General features: G+C 48.3%; 1 protein-coding gene across 2 annotated transcripts in view; it reads left to right on the forward strand.

The window, feature by feature from the left end:
- Positions 1-24,151, forward strand: part of PKD1 (polycystin 1, transient receptor potential channel interacting) — an 85,069-nt gene that overhangs the window by 47,568 nt on the left and 13,350 nt on the right. For both annotated transcript variants that reach the window (XM_052680543.1, XM_052680544.1), the window contains 19 exons: positions 579-710; positions 1,712-1,887; positions 2,301-2,434; positions 2,744-6,366; positions 7,344-7,490; positions 9,549-9,692; positions 10,669-10,948; positions 11,864-12,080; positions 13,113-13,263; positions 13,961-14,113; positions 16,291-16,435; positions 17,285-17,887; positions 18,362-18,518; positions 19,814-20,066; positions 20,718-20,913; positions 21,949-22,119; positions 22,305-22,448; positions 22,762-22,972; positions 23,323-23,449. In XM_052680543.1, the coding sequence (XP_052536503.1) occupies positions 579-710; positions 1,712-1,887; positions 2,301-2,434; positions 2,744-6,366; positions 7,344-7,490; positions 9,549-9,692; positions 10,669-10,948; positions 11,864-12,080; positions 13,113-13,263; positions 13,961-14,113; positions 16,291-16,435; positions 17,285-17,887; positions 18,362-18,518; positions 19,814-20,066; positions 20,718-20,913; positions 21,949-22,119; positions 22,305-22,448; positions 22,762-22,972; positions 23,323-23,449 (7,164 nt within the window). The remainder of the gene's footprint in view (positions 1-578; positions 711-1,711; positions 1,888-2,300; positions 2,435-2,743; positions 6,367-7,343; positions 7,491-9,548; positions 9,693-10,668; positions 10,949-11,863; positions 12,081-13,112; positions 13,264-13,960; positions 14,114-16,290; positions 16,436-17,284; positions 17,888-18,361; positions 18,519-19,813; positions 20,067-20,717; positions 20,914-21,948; positions 22,120-22,304; positions 22,449-22,761; positions 22,973-23,322; positions 23,450-24,151) is intronic.

Below are 24,151 nucleotides of genomic sequence, written 5' to 3' on the forward strand. Positions count from 1 at the left end.
ATCCCCAGAACTACAGCCAAGCCCTCAGAACCTGTTTAAAAACTGCCCGTCATTATCTGTGAAGCACTGTGTTCAGTTTCTGGCTGCTTATGGCAGAACTCTGTGCCTGCAATTCCTGTTAAGTCTCACACTCCCTGCTCAGGAGGCACTGTAGGAGTAAGGCACTGTTTGGTGCAAGGCAACTATTTTTGCTTTAGGGACAGGCAGCATCTATGGACTAGGGGCAGAGATTGAGTTTGCAGGTGTAGGTAAAGCTGAGCTATTTCTGCAAAGATTTCAGAAGGTTTTCTAGCCAGTAAGAAAGAGACCTGATCAGAAGAGCAGAGCACTAGGATGTGGGAAATACAGCTTTTGCTCCCAGCTTTGTTTTTGGTTTATGGAGTCGGGATCTGCATTGCTCTGTCAGTGGCAAAGCCACAGGTGATCCTGCACCTGTGTCATGCTCTGAGAGCACTGTCTTATGGGTGTGTGATGCCTCCCAGTCTGGCTCTGCTCCTTCTCCAGTCCATCTGGAGATCTGGGAAGCAGTGTGCATGCTTTTCCCTTGCACTAGTATAAAATGTCCTCATGCCTTTCAGAGCTATGTCCCTGTGATGGAAGCCGGGTCAGATGTGACTTTCCGATGGACGGTAGATGATAAACCATCTTTCACTTTTTACAATGTTGTCTTCAACGTTATCTACCAAAGCCCAGCTGTGTACAAGCTTTCGGTAAGCCGAAATACCATAATACCATTTTAATCCTGGATTTCCATTTCATCCCACAAGCTAAGCAGGAAAAGGAGCAGGGAGAGAAGGCAGCAGAGCTTTCTGCAGACAGCCTGTCCCAGTCAGGAGCTGTCAGTAGTGCAGGTCCATGCCGTGTGCTCCAGTTGAGTTGAGGAGATTTTCACTGTGCTCCTAACAAGCTCATCTGCTCTTCCTTGCAAATGCACATACTAAGTTTCTTCTTATGGCTTCCTTTCCTGCTGACTTCTCCGTCTTTCTTACCTTTGCCTTCTCCTTTTTTTCTCCATCTTCTCCTTTCTGATCACTGAACATCTGTCCTTATTCCTTCCCGGTAAGCATGAGGCAGTAAGCCCCACAGCAGGAGATGCGCATGCTGAACCATGCAGGGGTAGAATTCAAATGTAAGATCTTCATAGCCAAGACAGAGCTTCTGCCACGAGCTCTTCTGGTGTCTGTCCTGTCCACTTTCTTCTAGTGCAGTCAGGAACACCAGAAGAAGGATAGAGCAAAAAGTCTAGACAGAGGAAAGTGTCTCCTGTGGAACAGGAGTTTATCTCTGGCCAGAACACCTTTCTGGTTCTTGCTACTTACTGCCATGCAAAGTCTTGGTTTGGCTAAAGGCTGCTTAATATGTTTGTGAGTAGTGGCTGAAGAGACACCAGCCCTAGCTCCGAAGGCACATTTGCACTAATTTTCTGCGTACTGCACTATGCTGACAAGTCCTTCCTTGGACTAGTATAGCATCAAAAGTGTGGGTCTAGCAAGAGGTGGCTTTGCCAGATAGGTGACCTTCCAGTCTATGCTGCTTTCCAGAGCCTTTCAGGCTATTGCTTCTGCCTCCCTGTCCCACAGGCTACTCTTCTCTGGCCTAACCTGCTGCCTGCCTGGGGGGATCTCTTCCACGCGGTGAAGCCCCACTCTGAGGAGAGGGCATCATGGCAAGGAGATTCCAAGTGCGTTCTTTGTCCCACTGTCCTCCCCAGCTCACCGCCTCCAACCACGTCAGTAACTTTACAGTCAACTACAATGTCACAGTGGAGATGATGAATAAGATGAAGAACCTGACTGTGTTGGGCATCCCACCGGTCCTCCCTCAGAACAGCACCGTGGAGTTTACAGCAAGAGTTCAGGTTGATTCAGCTGTGGATGCTATGTTCCTGTGAGTCCTTTGCAAGTTGCCTGAATGTAGGATCTTGCTGTGCATGGCTTACCAGCTTTCCTGTGTTATTTCTTCTCCCTGGGATAGTTGATTTCAAATGTCCATTTCTTCATCTGCTGTCTAGGTAGTTCCTGGAAATCTGATTCAGTCTCACTGGTTGGGAACTGTACTTGAAGCCTGAAATAATTTTCTTTTAAAGGATTTCTATGTTGCTTCAATATTCACTATCTCTTCTTTTTAGCAGTGCCGTGCTCCTCTGACAGCCATGGCTCTGCAGCATTGGCATAGCTACTTCTTTGATATTTGGCGTTACACTTGCTGTGTTTTTTTCTGAAAACCCTCACCTAATGCCTGAAAGACTCAGGCCTGGGGCTTTTGTGGTGTAGTGCAACGTGGTCTGTATGTTTCTTCAGGTGGGATTTTGGAGATGGCATCCAGGAGACATACCAGTTCACACCTCCCTACAACAAGTCTTTCCTTGTTCCTGATCCCAGTGTCCACGAGGTTATAATTGAGCACAATGTGTCACACATCTATGAATACCCAGGTATGCTCCGGCTGGTTCTTTAGGGAAGAAAGAACTCAAATGTTTTTGTTTCAATACGTCACAAGGCATCTTCAAATAAAACAGTAGCTTTGAAGTCATTACGTTGTTCCTGAGCAAACTGCCACATTGCATGGCCTGGTGTTTCCTGCTTGTCCTGGAACAGAGGAGGGAAGCAGAGGGTGTGTGGTGCAGGAACAGAGCATCTCCCTGGAACTGCCCATCACATTCCCATTCTGCTGCGGCATTGAAAATGCTGTTGCACGAGCACTGCTCTCATCACTGTTCTTTTTCTGTTCTTTTCCCGTGCAGGTGATTACATCCTGGTGGTTCAAGTGTCAAATCAGTTTGAGAACCTCACCTGCTTGACCCCAGTTAGCGTCCACAGTTATTTGGTTGATGTGCAAATAGAAACAGTGAAGGATGTTTTAGTTGTAAACCGTTCAGTCACTTTCAGAGCCATTCCACTGCCATCTCCCTATGGTGTCTTGTACACCTGGGACTTCGGGGACGGGTCCTCACTGGTGACAGAGAGCCAGTCTACAGTGACATACAGCTACTCCAGCAGGGGGGTATATAATATCACTGTGTCAGCAAACAACACCGTAAGCAGCGTGGAGACAGTTGAGTGTTACCAGGTGTTTGAAGAGATAACTGGGCTCCATGTTTCAGCAGATGAGGTGGCAGAGGTGGGTGCAACTGTAACCCTTAATGCTTCAGTGCAGACTGGAGACAGTATCAGCTGGATATTTGATATGGGGGATGGGACGGTGCTGAGGAGTCAGGTGCCAGTGGTGGAACACGTGTACACAAAGGACATCAACTGCACTGTGAACGTGACAGCTGTGAATCCTGTGAACTCTGTCTCCCAAACTGTTCCTGTTTGGATATTTGTCCTGGAAGTACTCAAAATAGACCCTACTTCTTGCATTCTTGAGCACCCAGATGTGCAGCTCACTGCATACGTGACGGGGAATCCCACTGAATACATCTTTGATTGGACCTTTGGGGATGGCTCATCCAATGTCACGATCAGCGGGGACCCTGTAGTGATGCACAACTTCACACGAAGTGGAACATTCCCCTTGTCCCTGACTCTCTCAAGCAGGTTTAACAAGGCTCATTATTTCACCAGTGTCTGTGTGGAGCCAGAGATAGTCAATGTCACGCTCCTCCCTTCCAAGCAGTTTGTGAGGCTTGGTGAGGAGTGCAGCTTTCAGGTCAGTGCTATGCCCCTCTACCAGTACCGATACCGCTGGGATTTTGGCAACAATGAGTCCACTAGGTCGAGTGGAACTGAAGTGAGTTACAACTACAAGAGCACAGGGGTCTTCCTGGTTACAGTGACCGTCTCCAACAATGTCTCTTTCAACAATGACACGGCGTTTGTGGAAGTCCAGGAGCCAGTTGGGGTAGCAAAGATTGAATATAACGGGACGAAGGTTTTAGAGCTGAACCAGATCTACCTGTTCTCTGCCAGCATGAATGGAACCAAAGTGAATTACTTTTGGGACTTTGGAGATGGCATTACCCAGCCTGGTCAGATCACTACCCACTCCTACAACAATACTGGCCATTACACTATTAGTGTGACAGGCCAGAATGATGTGAGCACTAATGAAACCAGGATGGACGTCACAGTGAAACATCGGCTACATGGGATTACCATCAATGCCAGCAGGACAATTGTGCCTTTAAATGGTTCAGTGAGTTTTGTGGCCACGCTTGCAGCTGGCAGTGCCATCCGCTACTCTTGGATCCTCTGTGACCGGTGCACTCCTATCCAAGGCTCCTCCACAATTTCCTACACCTTCCGCTCCGTGGGCACATTCAATGTCATTGTGACTGCAGAGAATGAGATCAGCTCATTGCAGGACAGTATCTACGTCTACGTCTTGGAACAGATTGAAGGCCTGCAGGTGGTTAGCAGTGACCTGGTGGAGGATCTCTATTTCCCAACTAACAAAACACTCCATCTGCATGCGGTAGTGAGAGAGGGAACAAACATTTCTTATAGCTGGATAGCCCAAAAAGACGGCAATGCTGTGCAGACATCCACTGGGAAAACCTTCTCCTTGAATGTCTTAGAAGCCGGAAACTACACTGTCTATCTGAAAGCTACTAACATGCTGGGATGCGCAACTGCCAACAAGACGTTGGAATTCATTGAAAACCTTGGTCTTCTAAAGCCATATGCCTTCCCCAACCCAGTTGCTGTTAATACATCTGTTAACATTAGTGCCACCGTAACCAGCGGCACTGGTATCGTGTATATTTGGTACCTGGAGGATGGCTTCTCTCCTGTTACATCTGAATCCTTTATCATACATTCCTTCCAAAGCCCTGGAACTATGGAGGTTGTAATTGGAGCAGAAAACAAGCTGGATTCAACGAACGCAACAATTAGTATCTATGTAGAGGAGGTCATAGAGGAACTGAGTATAGGGACTGCAGAACTGGACTGTAGGTATGTCTCATCAGGCTCCACTGTGGTCTTTGAAGGAGAGCTGCAGAAGGGAACTGAAGTGACGTGGCTTTGGGAGGTACCGAATGGCACACTGACAGGCCAGTCCGTGGCAGTCATGTTCCCCACAGCAGGGTTTTACACAGTCTATCTAAATGCATCAAATGACATCAGCTGGGCTGTAGCCAGCAGGAATATCTCTGTGCTTGACAGGATTCAAGGACTGGAAGTTATTGCCAGCAAGAAGGTGGTAGAGCCAGGTGAGCAGGTCACCTTTGTGATCAGGATGTCGTCGGGTACCTCTGTGAGTTACCTGGTGAGCATAAGTGGGGACTATTCCGTAGTGCTCAATGGGTCCAAGTACACGCATGAGTTCACCAAGAGTGGCGACTATCTGGTGACAGTGACAGTGCAAAACCAAATCAGTATTGCTCATGCTCAGGTGCTCATCTCGGTTCTGGAGGCCGTCCGCGATATCAGGCTCCTAAACTGCTGTGAGCGAGGCATTCCCACGGGTATGGAGAAGAGCTTCAGTGCCCAGGTGGGGAGCGGCTCTCGGGTGTTGTTCTCCTGGCAGTTCTCCCTGTGGAAGGAGCAGGGCCGCTCCGTGGTCACTGCAGCAGGAGAGAGTGTTTCCTACACTCCAGAAGCTGCAGGGCTGCTTGAGATTCACCTCAGGGCCTTCAATGACCTGGGAGGTATCAATATCACCAGAACCATCCAGGTCCAAGACCCAATACTCCAAGTCTCGCTCACTGCCTCCAACGCCTTTGTCAATAGGACAGCGCTGTTTGAAGCATCAGTGATGCCCAGTGGCAGGGGTGTTGAGTTCCTGTGGACCTTTGGGGACGGCTCTTCCACTCAAATGACCAGGGTTGCAGTGGCCAACTATTCTTACCTGAGCCCTGGGGATTACCTGGTGGAGGTGAATGCCACCAACCTCATCAGCTTCTTCGTAGCCCAACTCACTGTCACCGTCAAGGTGCTGGAATGTGAGGAGCCAGAGGTGGAGCTGGCTTTGCCACCTCAAGTGGTGATGAAGCGGTCCCAGAGGAATTACCTAGAGGCACAGCTCGACCTGCGGGGATGCATCAAGTATCAGACAGAGCACCTATGGGAGATATACCGAGCACCCAGCTGTCTGCACCTGGATGACTCCAGCAGGATCCATCTGCCAAACGTTGATGTGAACAGGCCGCAGCTTGTTATACCAAAGCTTGCCCTGGAAGTTGGGAGCTACTGCTTTGTCTTCATTGTCTCCTTTGGAGATACTCCACTGTCCAAAAGCATCTTTGCCAATGTGACCATGATACCGAGTAAGCTGGTCCCAATCATTGATGGGGGGTCATACCGTGTATGGTCCAACACTCAAGACTTAATCTTGGATGGGGAGAAATCCTATGACCCAAACTTGGATGATGGTGAACAGACTCCGTTGTTTTACCAGTGGTCTTGTACGTTCTCCTCCAAGGTAAGAGCATTTTTGCACAGCCACAGAGGTGATCATTTGGGAGTTCTGATTGCGTGTCAGCTTCAGCATATATGTGTTAGCATGTCAATAGTGTCAATGGGAGCTATTGTGAGAATCTTTAACAAAGCTGCTTGGGAAGAAGGGTTGCAAATATTACCCAATTCCCAGCTCAGAGCAGTGGTACAGAAGTTTTTGTGAGGAGCTGTGCAATGCAGCCCACTGTAGTTCAGCATTGCACACCCTCCCTGTGTGCTTCAGAAACATTTGCACTGGAAGCCAGAGGCATTCACTTCGCTGCTTCCTTTGTTCTTGGCTTCTGCTTCAGGTTCAGTGTAACATCTTCCATAACCTGAAGGAATCACAGAGCTGCTGACTGCTGTCCAAAGGGTGGAGGACTCTGGTCTCTTTTCTGTGAACAGTTAGATGTCTGATAGCAACACTTAGACTTTAAAGGAGTAGGCACAAGCCAAAACATCGTGCCTGTCACCCTCACACTGAGATGATGTGATGCTGTAGTGGATAAGGGGCAGGGGAGTTGTGCCCTTCATGTTTGCATGGGCGATTCTCATCGGGAGAATATTTTAACTGAATGCAAGATTATTTTCCTTGGACAAGATTATTGTTTTCTATCTTTACAAAGTGAAAATATGTGAAATATGTGTGGATGAGACTTTCAAGTTTAATTTGTGTTGTTTAGCAATGTTTATGAAGTATTTGATGGAAGAGTCAGTTGCTAATAAATTAAGAATCTGAAACTTGGAAGCAATGCAGGAGTGTTCATACTAACCTGAAGAGTGGGTTAATGCGCTTTGTCATTCACACACCACCCCGTGTGTCCCACCCTGGTGGTGGCATTGCACAGAAAGCTTTGTGATGGTAACTGGGCTTGGTGTGGACCTGAATGTTTTGGCTGTGGACTAACCCGATGTACACCCATATCAAGGAGGGTTTGAAAGTTCTTTTCTCCTTGCAAGCAGAGCTCGGCTGCAGGGTGCTCTCTGAATTTCAGTGCCAAGGGAGGAAATGTCACAATTCCCAAAGCTGTATTAGAAGCAGATGTGGAGTATACTTTCAACCTCACTGTCTGGAAGGAGGGTATGAATCCCGAGGCAACAAATCAAACCGTACGTATCACAAAACTCTGTTGCTTTCTGCCTGTGTGTGCCCATTTGCTGCTTTCCCAGCCTGATCCCAGGGGCAGTTCCAGTTCAGCTCAGTGCTCCGGAAGGCACTGGAGTGCCTCAGAGATGCAGGGGAAATTGAATTTAGGGCATTGCTGGGGCTACGAAAGCAATCCTGTCCTGGTCATTGGCAGAGACAGGTGCAGATGTTTCCATGATATATTCACCTTACGCAGCACTTTTTTCTTGTCTTGCCAAGTCCCTGTTGTTCCTTCCTGCAGACCTTGGGTTAGTCTCACTGTACAGCCCTGGTGTTCATGGCCCAGCCCTGAGCTGGCTGCAGTTCCTGGGAGCAGGGGTCTGCAGCAACACGTCTGCTCTGGGAGAACACAAAAGATCCCGTGGTCAGTAGTTGTTCCACTGCTATACGCAGTCCTGACCTCTTCATGTGAAGATTACCAAGCTCTTCCCTGATTTTTGCTTCCTAAATGCTAATCCTTAATTTCACTGTCCTTCTGGATGTTATTAAGGGAGGATTTCTTAAGTGCACGTTGTTTATGTCAAATTAAACCTAACACTGAATGCATCTGCAGTCCGACAGCAGCTATGGTTTATGTCAGTAACATTCATCATGGTGTGTTTGGCAATTAGAGATATAGTTAGTCTGAAAGTGGAAATTCTTACTGCCTGGGTTTTAAACCAAAGCTGGAGGATAAAAAGAAAAAAATTGAATTGATAGTCTTTCAAGGACATTCCGTACTATCTGGTTTCCATGCATGAGTGCAAAACAATGATTCCAGTTTAATAGGAAATTTGCGAATACCGTAGGAATGAATGAAGCTTCGATGCACTCGGGCTCAGTGCTGTGGAATATTTATTCCCTTTTAAAAGTTGCCATACTGAGTAATGTCTTAATTACTGTCTTTCTTTGACTTTGGAATGTTCATTATGCTGGGGAAGAGGGTTCTGTCCCATGCTGGATGGCCCCGTTTCCTAGGGGATCAAATGACTTTAGGCAAAGAATGGGGATGTTAGCCCCAGCTCTCTGGAGAAGTTGGCTCTTCCATCCGCGGAGCAAAAAGCATTTGATGCATGGTGGAAGTTGCATCTAGCTGATTTTGCCATTGTTTCTGTTTCTCAGGGATACGAATAGTGTCAGAAATGCTTACACAAAGCAATCAAGAGCTCAGGGGTCAAGACATGGGATGCAGCATGTACTTCAACACCAAGCTCCATAGATCAGAGCAGAAACTGGGAAGGTGGCCTCTGTGGCCATCCTGGAGGGAGCAGGTGCTGGCTTTGCACAGCAAAGAATGTCCTCTGCAAACTCACGCTCTCTGGCTTGCCCTCAGCCCTCTCTTATTCTGGGCTGTAGATGCTTCCCACGTAACAGCCTTTCCGGGACCCATGGCAGAGACAGGTGCAGGTGTTTCCATGATATATTCACCTTATGGTGCAGAGCACTCGTGCTCCTGGGTGCTCTGCACAAAGGTGAAGTCCGTCAGGGCAGGCACTGCATAGCTGCAGAGATGAGGCCAAGAGTTTGGCCAACAGAAAACAAAGGAGAGTTGCAGTTGCTTCCTGGAGCTGGTGCTCACCATATGTTCAATGTGCACTAAAATGGAGGCTCTTCTCCTCCTGTTTACATTTCTCCAAGCTGCAACACAGATCCCTTCTTTGTAGGACTGACAGCTGTTGAGAGATGGTCAGAACAGCGAAGTGCATCAGGTAGCATCTTTCCCACCCTAAAGGACAAGCAGGGTTCAGGGCAATTTGAGAATGAGTTATATTTAAAAATATAAATAAAGTAAACCTAGAATATTCTAGATTGGCCCAGCTTGGCACTGTGTGGCTCTCAAAAATTAGTGGTGGAAGAAAAGTGATGTCTGACATGAATTTCTTTGGGAATCCCTTTCTGCTGTTTCCATAGCACATACTGGGCTGGTGCAGAGCATCTCCTGCTTGAAAACCAGGTGCTGCAATGTCTGTTTACTTGTTAGATGTCTCTATTCTTGTCCCCCAGCATCTCTGATCTCCTGATGGAGCCTCTTGCTTTCCCAGGTATTTATCAAGAGGGGAGGAGTCCCGATTGTATCGCTGGAGTGTGTTTCTTGCAAAGCTCAGTCTGTCTATGAAGTAAGCAAAAGCTCCTATGTCTACCTGGAGGGGACCTGCCAGAACTGCCACAATGACTCCAAGATTGGGGTAAAGTGCTCAGCAATGCTGGTTGTTGGTTTGCATTTGGTAGACTTCAGGGAGAAGAGGACAGTCAGACAGGACAGGGCAGAACGACCAGGTCCTCTGGCAAGCTGTCAGAACATGCCCTTCCCCAGGGCTGTGCTGGCTGCATCCTGGTGGAGATGTCTGCTCTGGGGGCCTGGAGGCTGTGGAACACACAGCCCATCACTTCTACATCAGTGTCTGCCTGCATCTACTAAGGACAAGTCCTGACTTAGCCCAGGCCATGAATGACCAGCTCTTTTTACACAGGGGCACAAGGGCACAAGGGCACCAGAGAGATCGGTAAAGCATTTTTTTCTCCCTGCTAGTTGGTGTGTTACACGTTATTCTGGTTGTTCAAGCAGAGGTTGTTCAGTCTGTTCTGATTCCCTAAGTCCCTTCTGCTCTCTAATTATAGATTCCACTAAGCATCATCTCTGCAACCTGTTGAGTGAAATGGGTCTTAGAAGTGGAAGTCCCATTGTGTGTGCTAAGCTGTATTGCTCCCAGCAGGCCAAGCATGTACCTGCATGGCATTTTCTGGCTGGCTCTCTCAGCAGTCCTCTTGTTATCACAATTGTGCTATTAACAGTAACTGTCCAGGACACGTTCAGCTTACAGCACATAAAACATGGTGTCCCATGGAGACTCCACGAGTACTTAATTTATTTCCTGTGTTTTGTATTCTGTATTATGAAATATTCTGTCGGAGGGTGATGTAATCCCAGAGACTACAGTAGATCTCACAGTGGAAATATTCCCATCAGACGTTTTGGAAAAGTTCCAGTTCTTGTTGCCGTAGCACACGAGACTGAGGCTGAATTATCAACTGCAAATTTGGCAGACGCTCCCACTAGAAATCTGTTGCTTTTTATAAGAGACTCAATCTGAAAACATTCTAGGGACATAACTTCAGATTTAAACAAAACCTCTCCTGTCTTTCCCTTCTTCATCTCTGTAGAGATGGGCAGCGCACAGCTTTAAAAACAAGTCTCTCATCCTGGACAAAAAAACTACCTCCACTGGTGATACAGGAATGAACCTGGTCTTGAGACAAGGGGCACTGAAGGATGGGGAGGGCTATACTTTTACCCTTCACATCACAGACCTCACAACAGGGGAGGAAGGGTTTGCTTCCATTGACCTGCTCCCCAACCAGCCGCCCATCAATGGATCCTGCCAGCTGTCTCCCAGAGGACCGCTCAGGGCACTGATGGCAAAGGTGCACTTTGAGTGTACAGGTGAGTGTGCTGGGCACTTGCCAGCCCTTTCTTATGCCTCGTGAGTTACCAGCTGCTTTTATTCCCACAGTTGTTTTGTTTTCCCTTAGCTCATACCCCAGGACATTTTAAGTGAGATGTGAGTTCAGGAGTGGACCTTTCTTTCACTGTTCCCCTAAGCTTGGACCACGAGCAATTCTGTGTGCTCAAATTAAGGCACCCTGTAGAAATCACAGTGGCAGAAAGGCACTTTTTTTACACCTAACCCATGTAGTTGAATAGCAGTAGATGAGCCAGGATAGTGCTTGTGGAAGAAGGTGGTGTTTCAAAGGCAGGAAAAAGAGGATACATGCCCAAAACAGTCTCACAGATCTGTGAAGAGCAAAGACAAAGCACTGGGCCCATCTCTGTCATATGGGCTAGATATTCCCATCAGCAGTTATCTTCTCGACCAGCTGCAGAGACAGCAACAAAGAATCCAGCTTTGGAAAAATGGCCTGGCTGATGGTCTGTAGTTTAGTGCCAAGTGCCTCCAAAAGCCTTCTTTCCCCATAAGATTAGAGGTTAATGTTCTCTGTGCACAAATACTGGGAAGCCACGCCACAGAGGAAATGACGAGTTCTGCTGGGTCTGGGAAGGCTGCTCCCTGATGCACAGTTAGAGTAGAGGAGAAGCAGCAGTAGATTCCCTGTGTTGTGGCTGCGACTTTGGGCTGGGCGATGCAGAACGATCATGAAATCAGTACATGTTTGGTGAGGTGGGAATTTTAGGTTTCAGCCCAGTGCAGCAAGCCCTGACGGAGCCACGCGCTTTACACTGCAAGCCCTGAAAACATTGTCCAACCTGGTGGAGTCCTTAAGCTGTCCCAGCCGAGGGCTCCAGGGTGGTGGCAGCAGCTCCCCAGTGCCCTTGAGTGTGTTTGGGTTTGTTTTGCAGGCTGGCGGGACACGGAGAGTGCAGAGGACCCACTGGTGTACATCCTCCTGGCGTCTCGCCACCGCGCTGGGCACTACCATGAGTTCTGTGTGTACAAAGGCAGCCGTGCTGAGCACAGCGCCTTCCTGCCTCCGGGCTTTCACGAGAGTGGCTTCGTGGTGTCTGTGTCAGTCCTCGTTCAGGACCAACTGGGAGCGACCGTGGTGGCCATTAACCAGTAAGGCTGGGGAGGGGCTGGGTTGAGTCTGCACGCAGTTCCCGAATCACTGCCTCGTGCCTGAACTGCTAGCTCCCTTTTTGAAGGGCTCGGCATTTTCTGGGTGAGATATCTCCAGATGAGTCTCAACAAACAGGAGATGATGCTGCAACAGACAGCCCCAGGCTTTGTGGATCATCTCTAAAAGGGCAGCCTTTTTCCCTAAAGTTATTGCTTTCCTGACCTCCCACTTAATTTCCTGATGGCACTTTGATTTGATTGTGGCACAACATCATATTTTTGGAAGACCTATTCGTGCTCTGCCACCTTCCCTGCATCAAGAGCCCACCAATGAAGTTGGCAGCAGCAAGCACAGGTACTGTGGGTGGTCTTGCTGTGCTGAGAGCCAGGGGAAATTTCTGTAGCCGAGGTGAAGAGCACATAAGTTTGAATAGGCTGAAAGGAATTGCAGCTCAAGCCTCAGCAGGGCTGTAAAATCTCTTATCCAATGGTTTCCAGCATGCTCCATGCGGGTGACAAATGCCCATGAGTCTTCAGGCAGTGTTCTGAGCTATTCTCAATGCTCCCTGGTGTAGCTGTGTGCCTGCTCCTTCTCCAGGCTGATCTGTAGTCCCATGCTCCTGAGTGTAGTTCTGCAGTGCCTATGGAGGAGAATCTGTGTCCCAGCTGTTCCTCAGACCCCAGAGAGTGATGCCAAAAATAGTGCAGCTCCTCCCAGCACACTGGCCCTATTTAGCTGCTCTTCATGCTCCATCAAATTAAACCTGAATTCTTCCCTCTGAGTTCAGTGCACCCCCGTGCATCACCTACTTCCACCTTTGCAGAGCTGCCCCAGCTAAGAAGCTTCAGGCTTGTGGAGCTCCTGCATTCAGTGGAGATTGGGTTACCAGGGCAGGTGTTAGTTATGCGTTCACTGTTTAACAACCTTTTTCCCCTTTATTTTCCTTCCCAGCTAAAGGGCAGATTCTGCTCCCTGCTCTGAGCCCTGTTTGAAAATATGCACATCAACCAAATGACTCTTTTCCTTGGCAGATCCATGGAAATTGGCTTACCTGAAGGGTTCCCCAGCCTCTCCTACTGGCTCTACAATCAAACGGACACAGTGCTCCAGGGCTTAGTGAAACAGGGGGACCCTCAACAGGTCATTGAGTACTCTCTGGCACTCATCACCATCTTGAATGAGGTAAAGCAGCACTCTGCACAAGAGGGACCTCTGGAAGCTCTTGCAACTGCTAGTAATGTTCTTTGGACAGGTTTTGTACAACTATGTAGGAAAATGACTATTGCTACAGTTTTTTTTTGTATGTGTAAATCACATATCTGCATGCTGGGAGCTGAGATGTAGTTATTTTTTGTGCATCAGAAGGAGTAACAGCCTCCAGACACACAGCGACCAGAAAAAGCTAAGGTGTTTAAGATAAAAGAGTGGTCCCAGGGAAGGCAATGGTCTGGACTTCCATCATGCAGCTTTCATTTTCAGATAATTTTTCCTCTCTGCTGCTAACCTCAGGTGTAAACACTGAATTTAAAGACAGAAATATTGGCTCGAATTCTCCCACCTCCTCCATGCTTCCCTGAGGCAGCCAAACTTCTCCACCTCAGCATCCCCATGAGCACAGGCACTGTGCTTTGCTGGGTAGGGACAGCACACTGCTGTGCTACTTAGCTGTCAAGTGCAAGGCTGTTCAGGTAATTGCTTGGAGCACACTTGTGAACTGGAGAAAATTCTGCTGAAAACCCAGCTCATTAGATCATCATCTGGGGAGAAAAACAGGTAGGAAGGAGATGTAGAGTGCAGGAAAGGTGAATTCAGTGCAGCTCATCAGCTTCTGAAACAACCTGATGCATTTCCTCACTCTGCCTGCTTTGATCCTCCTCAGTATGAGCGGACAATGCTTCTGGAACCTGAGACTGGGAATGAATTTGAACTCCGGACTTGGACTCGCAACAATATCACAGAAACCCTGAACTCACTGAATGTGAACACAGTTGATGATATCCAGCAGATCTCAGCAGCGCTGGCTCAGTGCACGGTACGTACTTATCACTACCCCCAACCTTCTGCTCTTCCAGGAGCAGCTTAGATGCTCTTCAGTTCTTTTGTTTCCTCCCCTTTCTCCCACACACAGACCACACAGGGACAGTAGGTGTCATTTGTTGACATCATTAGGGTCTCAGTGGAGATATCCTAAGTGTTATCAGCTCTGTTCCTTGCCATGCCACCGATCTAGCAGGCGTGGATAAGGTGATGTATTCGTGTGCTGGAAGACACCTAGGAACTCTGTGCTCCTTCTCCATACCAGTGCTGGTAGAGCAGCTTACTAGCTCTCCTAACTAGCAGATGGAGACTGTAAGAAAGGCCTCAGCAGGCTGGAGAAGTGCTGGAATAAATTACTGGGGGGTGCTCATAATCTCCAAGGACAAGCTGGTCTCCATCAGGAATAACTCAAGTAGAGTCAGATCTGCCTTGAGAAAGGGAAGCAGCCAAGGACCGATGTTCCTTCCAGCCTTATTTCTACAATACAAGATTAGAAGCACTCCTCTGCTCTGCTGTTGACTGGAAGCATTGTATTCCCTGGCCAGCCAGCAATTTCAGCTCCCTGGTGCTGGGGCTGCTGCCTCTTGGATTTAGGAGTGGTTTTCTGTGTTTTCTCAGATGGGCAAAGGGAAGAGAGCCCAGTTATATAACGTGCTTGGGTTTTGGTGCTCAGCCAGTCTGCTCTGGCATGCTGTTTCTTCCCCGCCCTCCCAAGCCTTTGCTTTTTGGGAGCGCAGTCAGGTACCCTGGCATTGGTTGCACGTTGCCTTCCCAGCCAGGTCAGCAACCTTGCTGACTGCGAATGGGTGGTCATTGAAATGATAGACAGACTACTGCATGCCACCCACAGAGTCCCCATTCTGCTCCTTTCTCTATTTCGAAGTCTGTAAACCTCAAAAATCACTTCTTTCTGTTCATCTTTGCTCAGGGATTTGGGGTTCAATGTATCCCACTCTGATGCCACGTTGGTTTGTTTCTGTCTCTCACACATGCTCTTGCCTTGTGACTTGGTCTTACTGTGGAAGCCTAAGTCTAGAAATAGAATTCTTGTTCCATGGGAAAAGCTGACATTCTAGGATTAGTTTGCTATGGGCTTGGAATGAAGCATTTGTAAAAACAGTAATCTAGAATTTCCCAAATGATTGACAGTTCCCAGCACAGAGCTCACAGGCTTCCATTCCTGTGGAAATGTCAATCCCTGGTGATACTTCTTTGGTTTTACCTACAGGTAAATGAGAATGAATTTCTCTTGGATAGAGTAAAAGAAACTCAGTCTTCAAGTAGTTTCTCCTTTCTTCCCAACCACCTGGATATCTCCCTCTGTCTTGCTATCTCTGATTTACTTAGCGTATCTTCACTTCTCATAGCTTACAAATATGAGCAAAAACAGGAGAGTTCTAGACCTGCAGATGCTGTTTTGATTCTTTACCAAAACATATGGTGAATCACGTCTGAATCTTATGATGATTAAAATGAAAAGATGAATAAGAACTAGGAACTGGATTGTGGTAACAGCTTCCATGTGTTGCCTCAGTCCCTCCCATCCAGCCCTTAAGAGTGCTGGGAGCTCCAGGCCATGGCTAGAACATTCTGTTTCTTGGACACATCTGGGAGCAGAGGGAGGGCCATCCATCACGCCTGAGTGGCAGGATCCCTCCCACAGTTTTCAGGAGTGTTTGGATACTGCAATGGATTCAGTTAGGGCCAAATCTTACTTTTACTGAAGACAGCTGAGTTTATGGAGGCGTCCTGTTCAGCTCCTTGGGAAAAGTGGCCCCAGAGGGGTGCTCATGAGGTGCAACAGCAGGAGACATGCTTGGCCCTTACAAATGGTCTTCAGGAAATTTCAGTGTGCTCTTTGTTGCCCTTTCCAATCTAATGCATCTTCCATCAGTTCCTAGCGTGTCTGCCTGTACAGCAGCAAACTGTAACATGAGGGTAGATGGATGGAAGGCTCCCAGAGACACCAACAAATTCTTGGCATCCCTTAGTGTGGAGAGAGCAACTCTGGTCTCTACAGATACCTTCCTGGGGCTGGAAAGATCAGGGATAACTTGCAGAATGCAAATAATGTTCTCAGGTCTTTGGAGGACTGAGCCAGCATAACTTCCCTGTTGCTTTCATCTTTCACTCTGAGCGTTCCTGCTGAAATCAGACAGTTTTCGTTTGCAGGTGGTAAGCAAGGAGCTGGTTTGCAAGTCTTGCCTGACAAGGACTTTGAACAAACTGGAGAGCATGATGACCATTCTGCAAGGAGAAATGACCCAGGGCACTGTGACACCAACTGGCATCGCTGACAACATCCTCAACATCACAGGTTGGCTTTTTTCATGCAACAATAGATGATATTTGACCAGGCACTGCTGAGGGCACAGGTCTGCTTGTGCAGGTTGCTGGGCAAAAGCAGACTGATGGAAGTTCTGTAGGATTGAAGCCATTAGAGCTTGAAGCTCATGCGTTTTCAGGATTTTAGGGAAATAGTGTCTAAGATTTAGAGCATGGCACCCCCATTGCTTTATTCTCCCTGCACTTTTCCCAGGGTTAGCTTTGGCAACTGTCTTTGTGGATATTTAAATATGAGAGTTGTTAACAAACTCACCAATACTTTAGGGAATTGTTACTTTCATAAACAGTGAATAACAGATATGGCTTCCAGATGCTTGCCTTCCTGGTTGCAAGCAAGGAGAGTACCAAACTTCACTGGGACAGCCCTGAATCTTGTATGGAAATTCCAGTGTAATTACTCTAGTGGGAAGCAGAATACCTTCTTTGCACTGCTCATCATACATTTCTGAGTGCTTTGCACTGTGTAATGCAAAACCTTAGTAATGTGCTTGATTTATCCATCCCTTCACTGTTTCCCAATCTGCTGTTGCAGTCAATTCCCAGGAGGAAAATAAAGCCTGTGGTGATTAAGTCTTCACCACCAAACATTGTAGATGAGCTGAGAAACTGCAGGAGGATTTGGCAGCTCTATTTTTAGCCACAGGCTACTGAACATTTCCAGTGTGGAAGGTCATGTGCACAGTGTAGAGCTGCAGTGAGATGACAGTAAGGAAAGACTTGTCTGATTGTTTTGGGAAGGTGACAGATATTATCTAGACTCTTGCAGTTATCTGACTATTTACCAGTTCCTCTGTTTGTGCTCTTGTTTCTCTTCTGACAGGCGATTTAATTCACCTTGTCAATACCGTTTCACAAGTATCCAAGCCCCAGGAACTGCTTGCAGATTCCCACAATTTGCTGTTAGCTCCCAAAGCCTACAACCTGTCTTCCAGCCTGATGCGCATCCTCATGAAGTCTCGAGTGCTGAATGAAGAGCCCCTTGAGCTGGTGGGAGGAGAAATTAAGGCCACAGGCAAAAGGTCCGATCCCTTCAACTTGCTTTGCTATGAAAACATGCCAAACTGCCAGTTCTCCATCCCCCAGGCTTTCAACACCACCCTTTCCAACCTGACGGATGTCATTCAAGTCATGTTCCAAGTGGATTCCAATCCTTTCCCGTTTGGTTACATCAGCAACTACACTGTGTCCACAAAGGTAGCTTCCATGGAGTTTCAAACACACAATGGAGTGCAGATCCCCATTGGCAGCCTGGACTCAGAGAGAGCCATCACTGTAATGGTGTCAAATAATACAGATGCCGACAACCTGTCTGCTGGCACTGAAGTCATTGAGGCAAGAACATCTGTGAACCTGATTGTGACTATGGAGAACAACATTCGAGAAGCAGGACTGCACTTCCGGCTCACTTACAAAGTCTTGAATGGTAGCTCAGGCTGAGCCAGCCCTCTGTGCAATTTGCTTTTTATTTTTTTCCATGGGAGATGGGGGCAGGGTGTTGCAGCAAAGGAAGGCTGTGTCAAGGGATGTGTTTGGCAGGAAGTGTCAGATCAGTGAGTGCTGCACTGCTGAGGTTCCAATTGTCATGGGCATTATCAGTCCCTGGTGTAATTCTTGCTTGTGACACTGAGAAGCCTTTTGCTTTTCCCAGCTCTTTTGTGAGCCACATTAACACTGGAGAGATTTTGCCCTTTCTCTGGGTCAGGTCCAGTGGTATCCAGAGCCTCCTGCTTAGGAATCCTTTGAACTGCAGAGACTGCAGTCTGGAAAAGCATCTCTCCCAACTTTCTGCATTCCTCATATTCCTCGCTGAGCATCCCCTGCTGGCAGCAGGCATGTGATTGAGCTCTCCTGGCTGTTTATAAAGTACTTTTTGTTCTTTCTCTCCCTCTCCATGCAGATCGCTACGTTGCAAGTGAGCCTGAGCCATTCATCATGGCCTATCTCCACCATGAACCAGAGCCCAATGAGCACAACTGCACTGCCTCGAAGAAAATCAGCCTGGAGGCCCTGTCTGGAAGTGACCACAAGCTCTACACTTTCTTCACTTCACCACTGTAAGAGAATCCTCCATTGTAATCCCTGCCATTCACAGCTCCCACACCCCCTATGGATGTATGTGAGAGATGCTCAGGGCCTTACCATGAGTTATGCCAGACTGCTTTGCCAGGCTGCTGTGGCTGTCCACAGTGTTCCTCTGTGCTCAGAGGAGAAAGCTCTCCTGGACAGGCAGCTCCAGGTTGCCATTCCTACACTCCAACACAGCACCTTGTTCACCCTGGCTCTTTCTCCTTCCCAAACATCATCTGCTGCTGGTGTGAAAGCAGCTCAGTGCTCTGTGGTTTGCCTTTCACCTGAGGTTTATCCTAGTGCTGAGTTTCCCCTTGCTGACCTTCTTTGTGCTCACTTGCCTACCAGCTGATACAGAGTCTTTGATTGTTGCTTGTCCAGACTTTCTTCCCCGCTCCCAGAGCTGCCCACCTTTAAGAGATCTGTTGCCCCAAGTGACTCACACTGACCTTTGCACATACAGGGACTGCTTCTTGCATCTCATGAAGGCCTTTCCTGGAACAAAGCACCATGCTTATTAGTCGAGTTCATGAGTTGTAGTGCAGCCTTCACAAAAGCACCTCAGTTTTCTAGGGCTCATCTTCCCAACGCAGGAGGAGAACACAGGCCCCCTCATGAGCTGGCTCCCTTTCCCACTGCTTGCCTTCTGCTTGTAGTATGCTGGGACTCATTCCCACAGTCGTGCAGTAAAACTCTTATTTTTATCAAAGCAATCATTCTTGTAACTTCAGTTACTGACTTGCTGCCTTTCTCGGGAGTGTGTGTTCGTGCCTCGTGTTATTTAGGAGCCATTCCTAGGCATTATCTAACACAGATAGGCAACTTGGGAATAGGTGGAGCAAGAGTGGAGCCACTGTTGTGTAAGTTGACACAACTTCCATGGCTTGTGGTAACAGCATGCTCAAAGAGGGATTAATAGTCCTAACGAGCAAATCTGCTCACAGCCAAGAATCACAGTTGCTATGGAAGTATCCTGGGGGTCAGTGGGACATAGGGAAGAATGGGCGGGAGAGCTGTGCAAGGCTGCCAGCACAGAGAAGAAAAGAGGATGTGCAACGTAGTGCTCCCAGGTACTGAAATAATAGGAAGAGTGGAGAAGAATTAGTGATCTGTGTAGCTCTGGAGTTCGTACGGTCTGAGAGTTGTGCAGATTATACTGTGCTCACTGCTTTTTCTGCTCATCTGTCCCTGCAGGGGGGTGGGCGCTGATCCATCAGAATGGATTTGTATCTCTTCAGCCAGCAGGCTCATAATGTCTTCTTGCTGTCCTTTCCTTTTCCAGAACTGATGACACCATCCAGAAGTATTACTTCAACATCACGAACCATTTCAGCTGGTCCCCAGTGGAGGTGACTCTGGGGTTGTACACCTCCCTGTGCCAGTACTTCAGCGAGCGGGAGAAACGGTGGAAGACAGAAGGCATCATCCCCCTGGAGGAGACCAGGCCAGACCAGGCTGTGTGCTTAACCCAGCACCTCACTGCCTTTGGGGCCAGTCTGTTTGTCCCACCCAACTCGGTCCAGTTCATCTTTCCTGTGAGTAAAATAAAGCAGATGCTGTGTGGCATTGTCACATCTTAGCAAATTTGTCACCTAGAAATCTTGTGATCCCATCAGCTTCACATTCAGGTTGGATGTTGGCTGGCCTGTTCCCAGATGGCAGACCAGCACACGTACCTGAGTGCCTTTGAAAACTCCAGATGAATACAGCTCACAGGGTTGCTGTGTCCTCTGATCATGAATCCTAGTTGCTGTTGCTAAAAACAGACCTTTGCAGATGGTTTTATTCTTTAATCTGAACACCTTGTAGTGTTCACTTCTTTCATGTGATGGCAAATGCTCCTCCCAGCTGTCACCCAGCACTGTTCTATCCTGGAGAGTCTGCACCTGCCAGCTGCTCCCAGGTTCCTAGGGATGTTCAGGCTCTTTCCATCTCTGTCAGCGTGACGTAGGTGAGAGTAGAAAGCTCTCTGCAGCTGCTACAGCAAGCTTCAGCTGGCTGCTGCAGTATGCTCTGCAGGGACTGTGAGCAAGTGAGGCCTGACCACACAGTCTGCACGGGGACAGGTCTCTGTTTGTATGTGGTACTGCATGTGAGTGATGATTATAGCTAGCAAGGAGGCAGCACAGCTCCTGGGGTCCTCATGGGGAAGGAGAGTGACTTTCAACATGGTTCTTTTCTTTCAGGCTCCAGGCTCAGGTCTCAACTACATCGTTCTGCTGACGTGTGCTGTCTGCTTTGTGACCTACTCAGTGGCTGCACTGATTGTACACAAGCTGGACATGATTGACATTAACCGAGTTGGGGTGATTCCCTTCTGTGGGAAGAATGGACTGTACAAATATGAGATCCTGGTGAAAACTGGCTGGGGCAGAGGATCAGGTTAGACTATGGACTTCTGTGCTTGATTGCAGGGGTGTCATCTGTGTAATTCCTTGAGATCTCCCCTCCACAAGGGCCCAAATCTGAGCTGGTGGTTGGTGGAGCACTGAGCAGCACTCTGCTCAGGGATTCCCCTCAGCATTGAAATGTTGGGTTTTTTCTATGACAGTCAAGAACTGTGGAGAAAAGCGTGCTGTCTCTTCTCTTGCTGTCAGTATGGCTGCTGCTAGAGGGAACCACCCAGTACAGAAATATCCTTACTGCTCACCATGCCTGCAGGAACAGCCAAGAGATATTGATTGTTCCTCACTGCTGGTCCTGTCCTGCAAAGTATCCAGACTTGCGGGCATTTTAGATTGATTATTTTACTGTCCACTCTCATCCATTGTTTTGTTCTTGCCTCTGAATCTTTCTCAGCAACATGAAGGCAGAAAGCTTTGCTTTCTGATCTGACTCTAGGTTTGTAGCTAGAGCAGCCAGAAACATAATTCCAGGCTTGGAAATACTGGGAGCTGGGAGGTGGAAGCTACAGTGGACATAGAATGCCACCGTATCACTGCTGGAAATGTGTTCCCATTGATCTTAGTGTGACCAGCGATTTCATCGAGAGCAGCTTTGTTCTGAAGTCAGCCAAAAGACCATCCAGGTTGAAGAGGTGGACTAGGGAGCATCTAGCAACCTCTACCAGAGAAAAGTCAAAGAAAACAAGTCTTTTGACTGCTTAATGGAAAAAAAAACTGGAGTAAACATTTCCTTCCATTAGGGTGTTAGCAAGTCAAGGAATTTCAGATTCAGTCCCCTCCAAATAGGCAGGTCCATGCACCAGGCTAATGCAAGCAGCTGCCCTCCATGCTGTGTGTAACACTCTGCCTGGGTATGGGATCTCTGGTCAGCACATTCCTTCCTCCTGAGTCTCCAGGTGACCCCTCTGAAGGAGCCCCTGCATCTGGTCCCAAGTCCTTGACAGAAAGACAGGGCTGGAAAGCAGATTACCTTGGGTGAACTTCTTTAACTGAACCCTGTTAACTTTGCCAGGCACCACGGCACATGTGGGGATCGCGCTGTATGGTGTAGACAATAAAAGTGGTCACAGACACCTGGATGGAGAAAATGCATTCCACCGCAACAGCCTCGATGTGTTTCAGATCGCAACAGAGCGGAATCTGGGCAGCATCTGGCGCATCCGCATTTGGCATGACAATAAAGGTGAGATGGGAGTGGGCACATGGGGCTGGGGCAGCTGTCAGACATCACAGGACAGGGCTGGGCCCTGATCTGACTGGTGCAAGGGCCAGGAATGACCAGGAGCTTCTTTTGTTGCCTTCTTGCTTTGCAGGTTCATGCAGGGAACATCTGCCATGAAATACATTTCTTTCTCCCTTAACTTTTAGGACTCAGCCCTTCCTGGTACCTGCAGCACGTCATTGTCCGGGACTTGCAGAGCAGCAAGAGCTACTTCTTCCTGGTGAACGACTGGCTGTCAGTGGAGAGTGAAGAGAATGATGGCATGGTGGAGAAGGAGGTTTATGCTGCCAGTGAGTGTTCAGTTCCTGGGCATGGGGCTGGGGTGACTGGGCAGTGTGGCAGCTCTCACTGTTGAGGAAATGCCAACAGCAGCAAGCCTGCATGCTGATACTGTCTTACTGTGCTAATGACTTGTGCAGCCAGGTGCTTTGCTGGGTACTTTGTACTACAGGACAAGCCATGGCCAGGATCCAGTTGTGCAAGAGAGACCGTATAGATGCAGTGTGAATACCTGCTGAATGCCAGCCTGCAAGGAGGGCCAATGCCAATCCCAGCTGGCTCTCCTCTGCTGTGCTGCTGAAACCTCTCTCTCTTTGTGCTCAGGTGAGACAGAGCTGAGGAGCTTCTCCCGGATCTTCATAGCAGAGCTGCAGAGAGGTTTCTTTGAGAAGCACGTCTGGCTGTCCATGTGGGACCGCCCGCCTCGCAGCCGCTTCACCCGCGTCCAGAGAGCCACCTGCTGCTCCCTGCTCATCTTCCTCTTCCTCTGTGCCAATGCTGTGTGGTACGGCGTGGTGGGGAATGTACACCTCAGGTGCGCTGTGCCCCTTGATGCTCTGGCCAGTCCCCCACCTCCTTGGGGCCCCTCTGTGCTTCCCGTTATGTAGGACAGAACAGACCTTACATCTGCTGGAAACAGGGGCCTTGCTTGTGGTCTCAAGCCTGCCCTTTCTGTTGCAGAGAATGTGGGATCGGTACATAGGCTACTGAGGACCAAGGAGAGCCTGATCAGCTTTCCTCCCTTCCTGTTAGCACAGTCAATGCCCGTTTCTTTTTCTGCACACTTGAAGTGCTCAGTTGTGCTCTTTTCTTGTTGTTTGCATGGCTGGCAATCCTGAGTGCTCCTGCTAACACCAATCTCTGATCTCTCTTGATTCTTTGCAGCAGTGGGGCTGTTTCCAACCTGATCCCTGTTAATGTGGACACGGTGGCTGTTGGTCTGGTATCCAGCGTGGTGGTCTACCCTCTCTACTTGGTCATTCTATTTCTCTTCAGGATGGCTCGTGCCAAGGTAACGTGAATTAGTTGCAGGCTGCACAAACAGGTGTGATGCCACCAGGTTTGCTTATCTGGGCCTGGACTCTGCACTTTGTTGTGCATCACTTCTCCAACTCGTTGCTTCCCATCTGACTCTGCACTGCCCTGCACCCTGCACACAGCCTTGGTCTTAGCAAGATTCTGTTTCCTTGTTGTGCTGGGAGCAGCCCTTCACCATAGGAGGAGAGATCACTGCCTAATATGTTTGCTGTGTGATACTGGATTCTGTCAGTGCCCAGGCAATTACCAAAGGGTCAGATTCTAAAAGCTATTTGAGCATGTGGTGTTGATTTTGGTACGTGATATGTACCTAAATGCTACTGAAAGATACAACCCTTCGTTGTATTGGTAAGAGCCTGAGAAATGCTCAGTCAAGCTTTTCTAATGAAATACCTGCCCTGGGTACAAACTCAGCTGTCTGAACAGAGCAGGTTAGGCAGCTGTGGAAGAATTAGCTGGGGATTTAATGACTAGTTAGACACAATTAGCAGCTCCATTAAGTATTGCATCCTGCTGCTTGGTGACTGATGAGCAGCAAATGTGTCTGATAGTTTTTTTTCCTATAAGTACTCCTTGCTTTGCAGGACGTTGCACACTTGGGAACTTATGTCTAGGGCAGGCCAGATGCTAATGGGTGGTGGCCAGTAGCATCTGGGAGCAAGGAAGGACATGCCTT

Source organism: Tympanuchus pallidicinctus, unplaced genomic scaffold, assembly GCF_026119805.1.
Source record: "Tympanuchus pallidicinctus isolate F22 unplaced genomic scaffold, pur_lepc_1.0 scaffold18, whole genome shotgun sequence".
Taxonomy (NCBI): domain Eukaryota; kingdom Metazoa; phylum Chordata; class Aves; order Galliformes; family Phasianidae; genus Tympanuchus; species Tympanuchus pallidicinctus.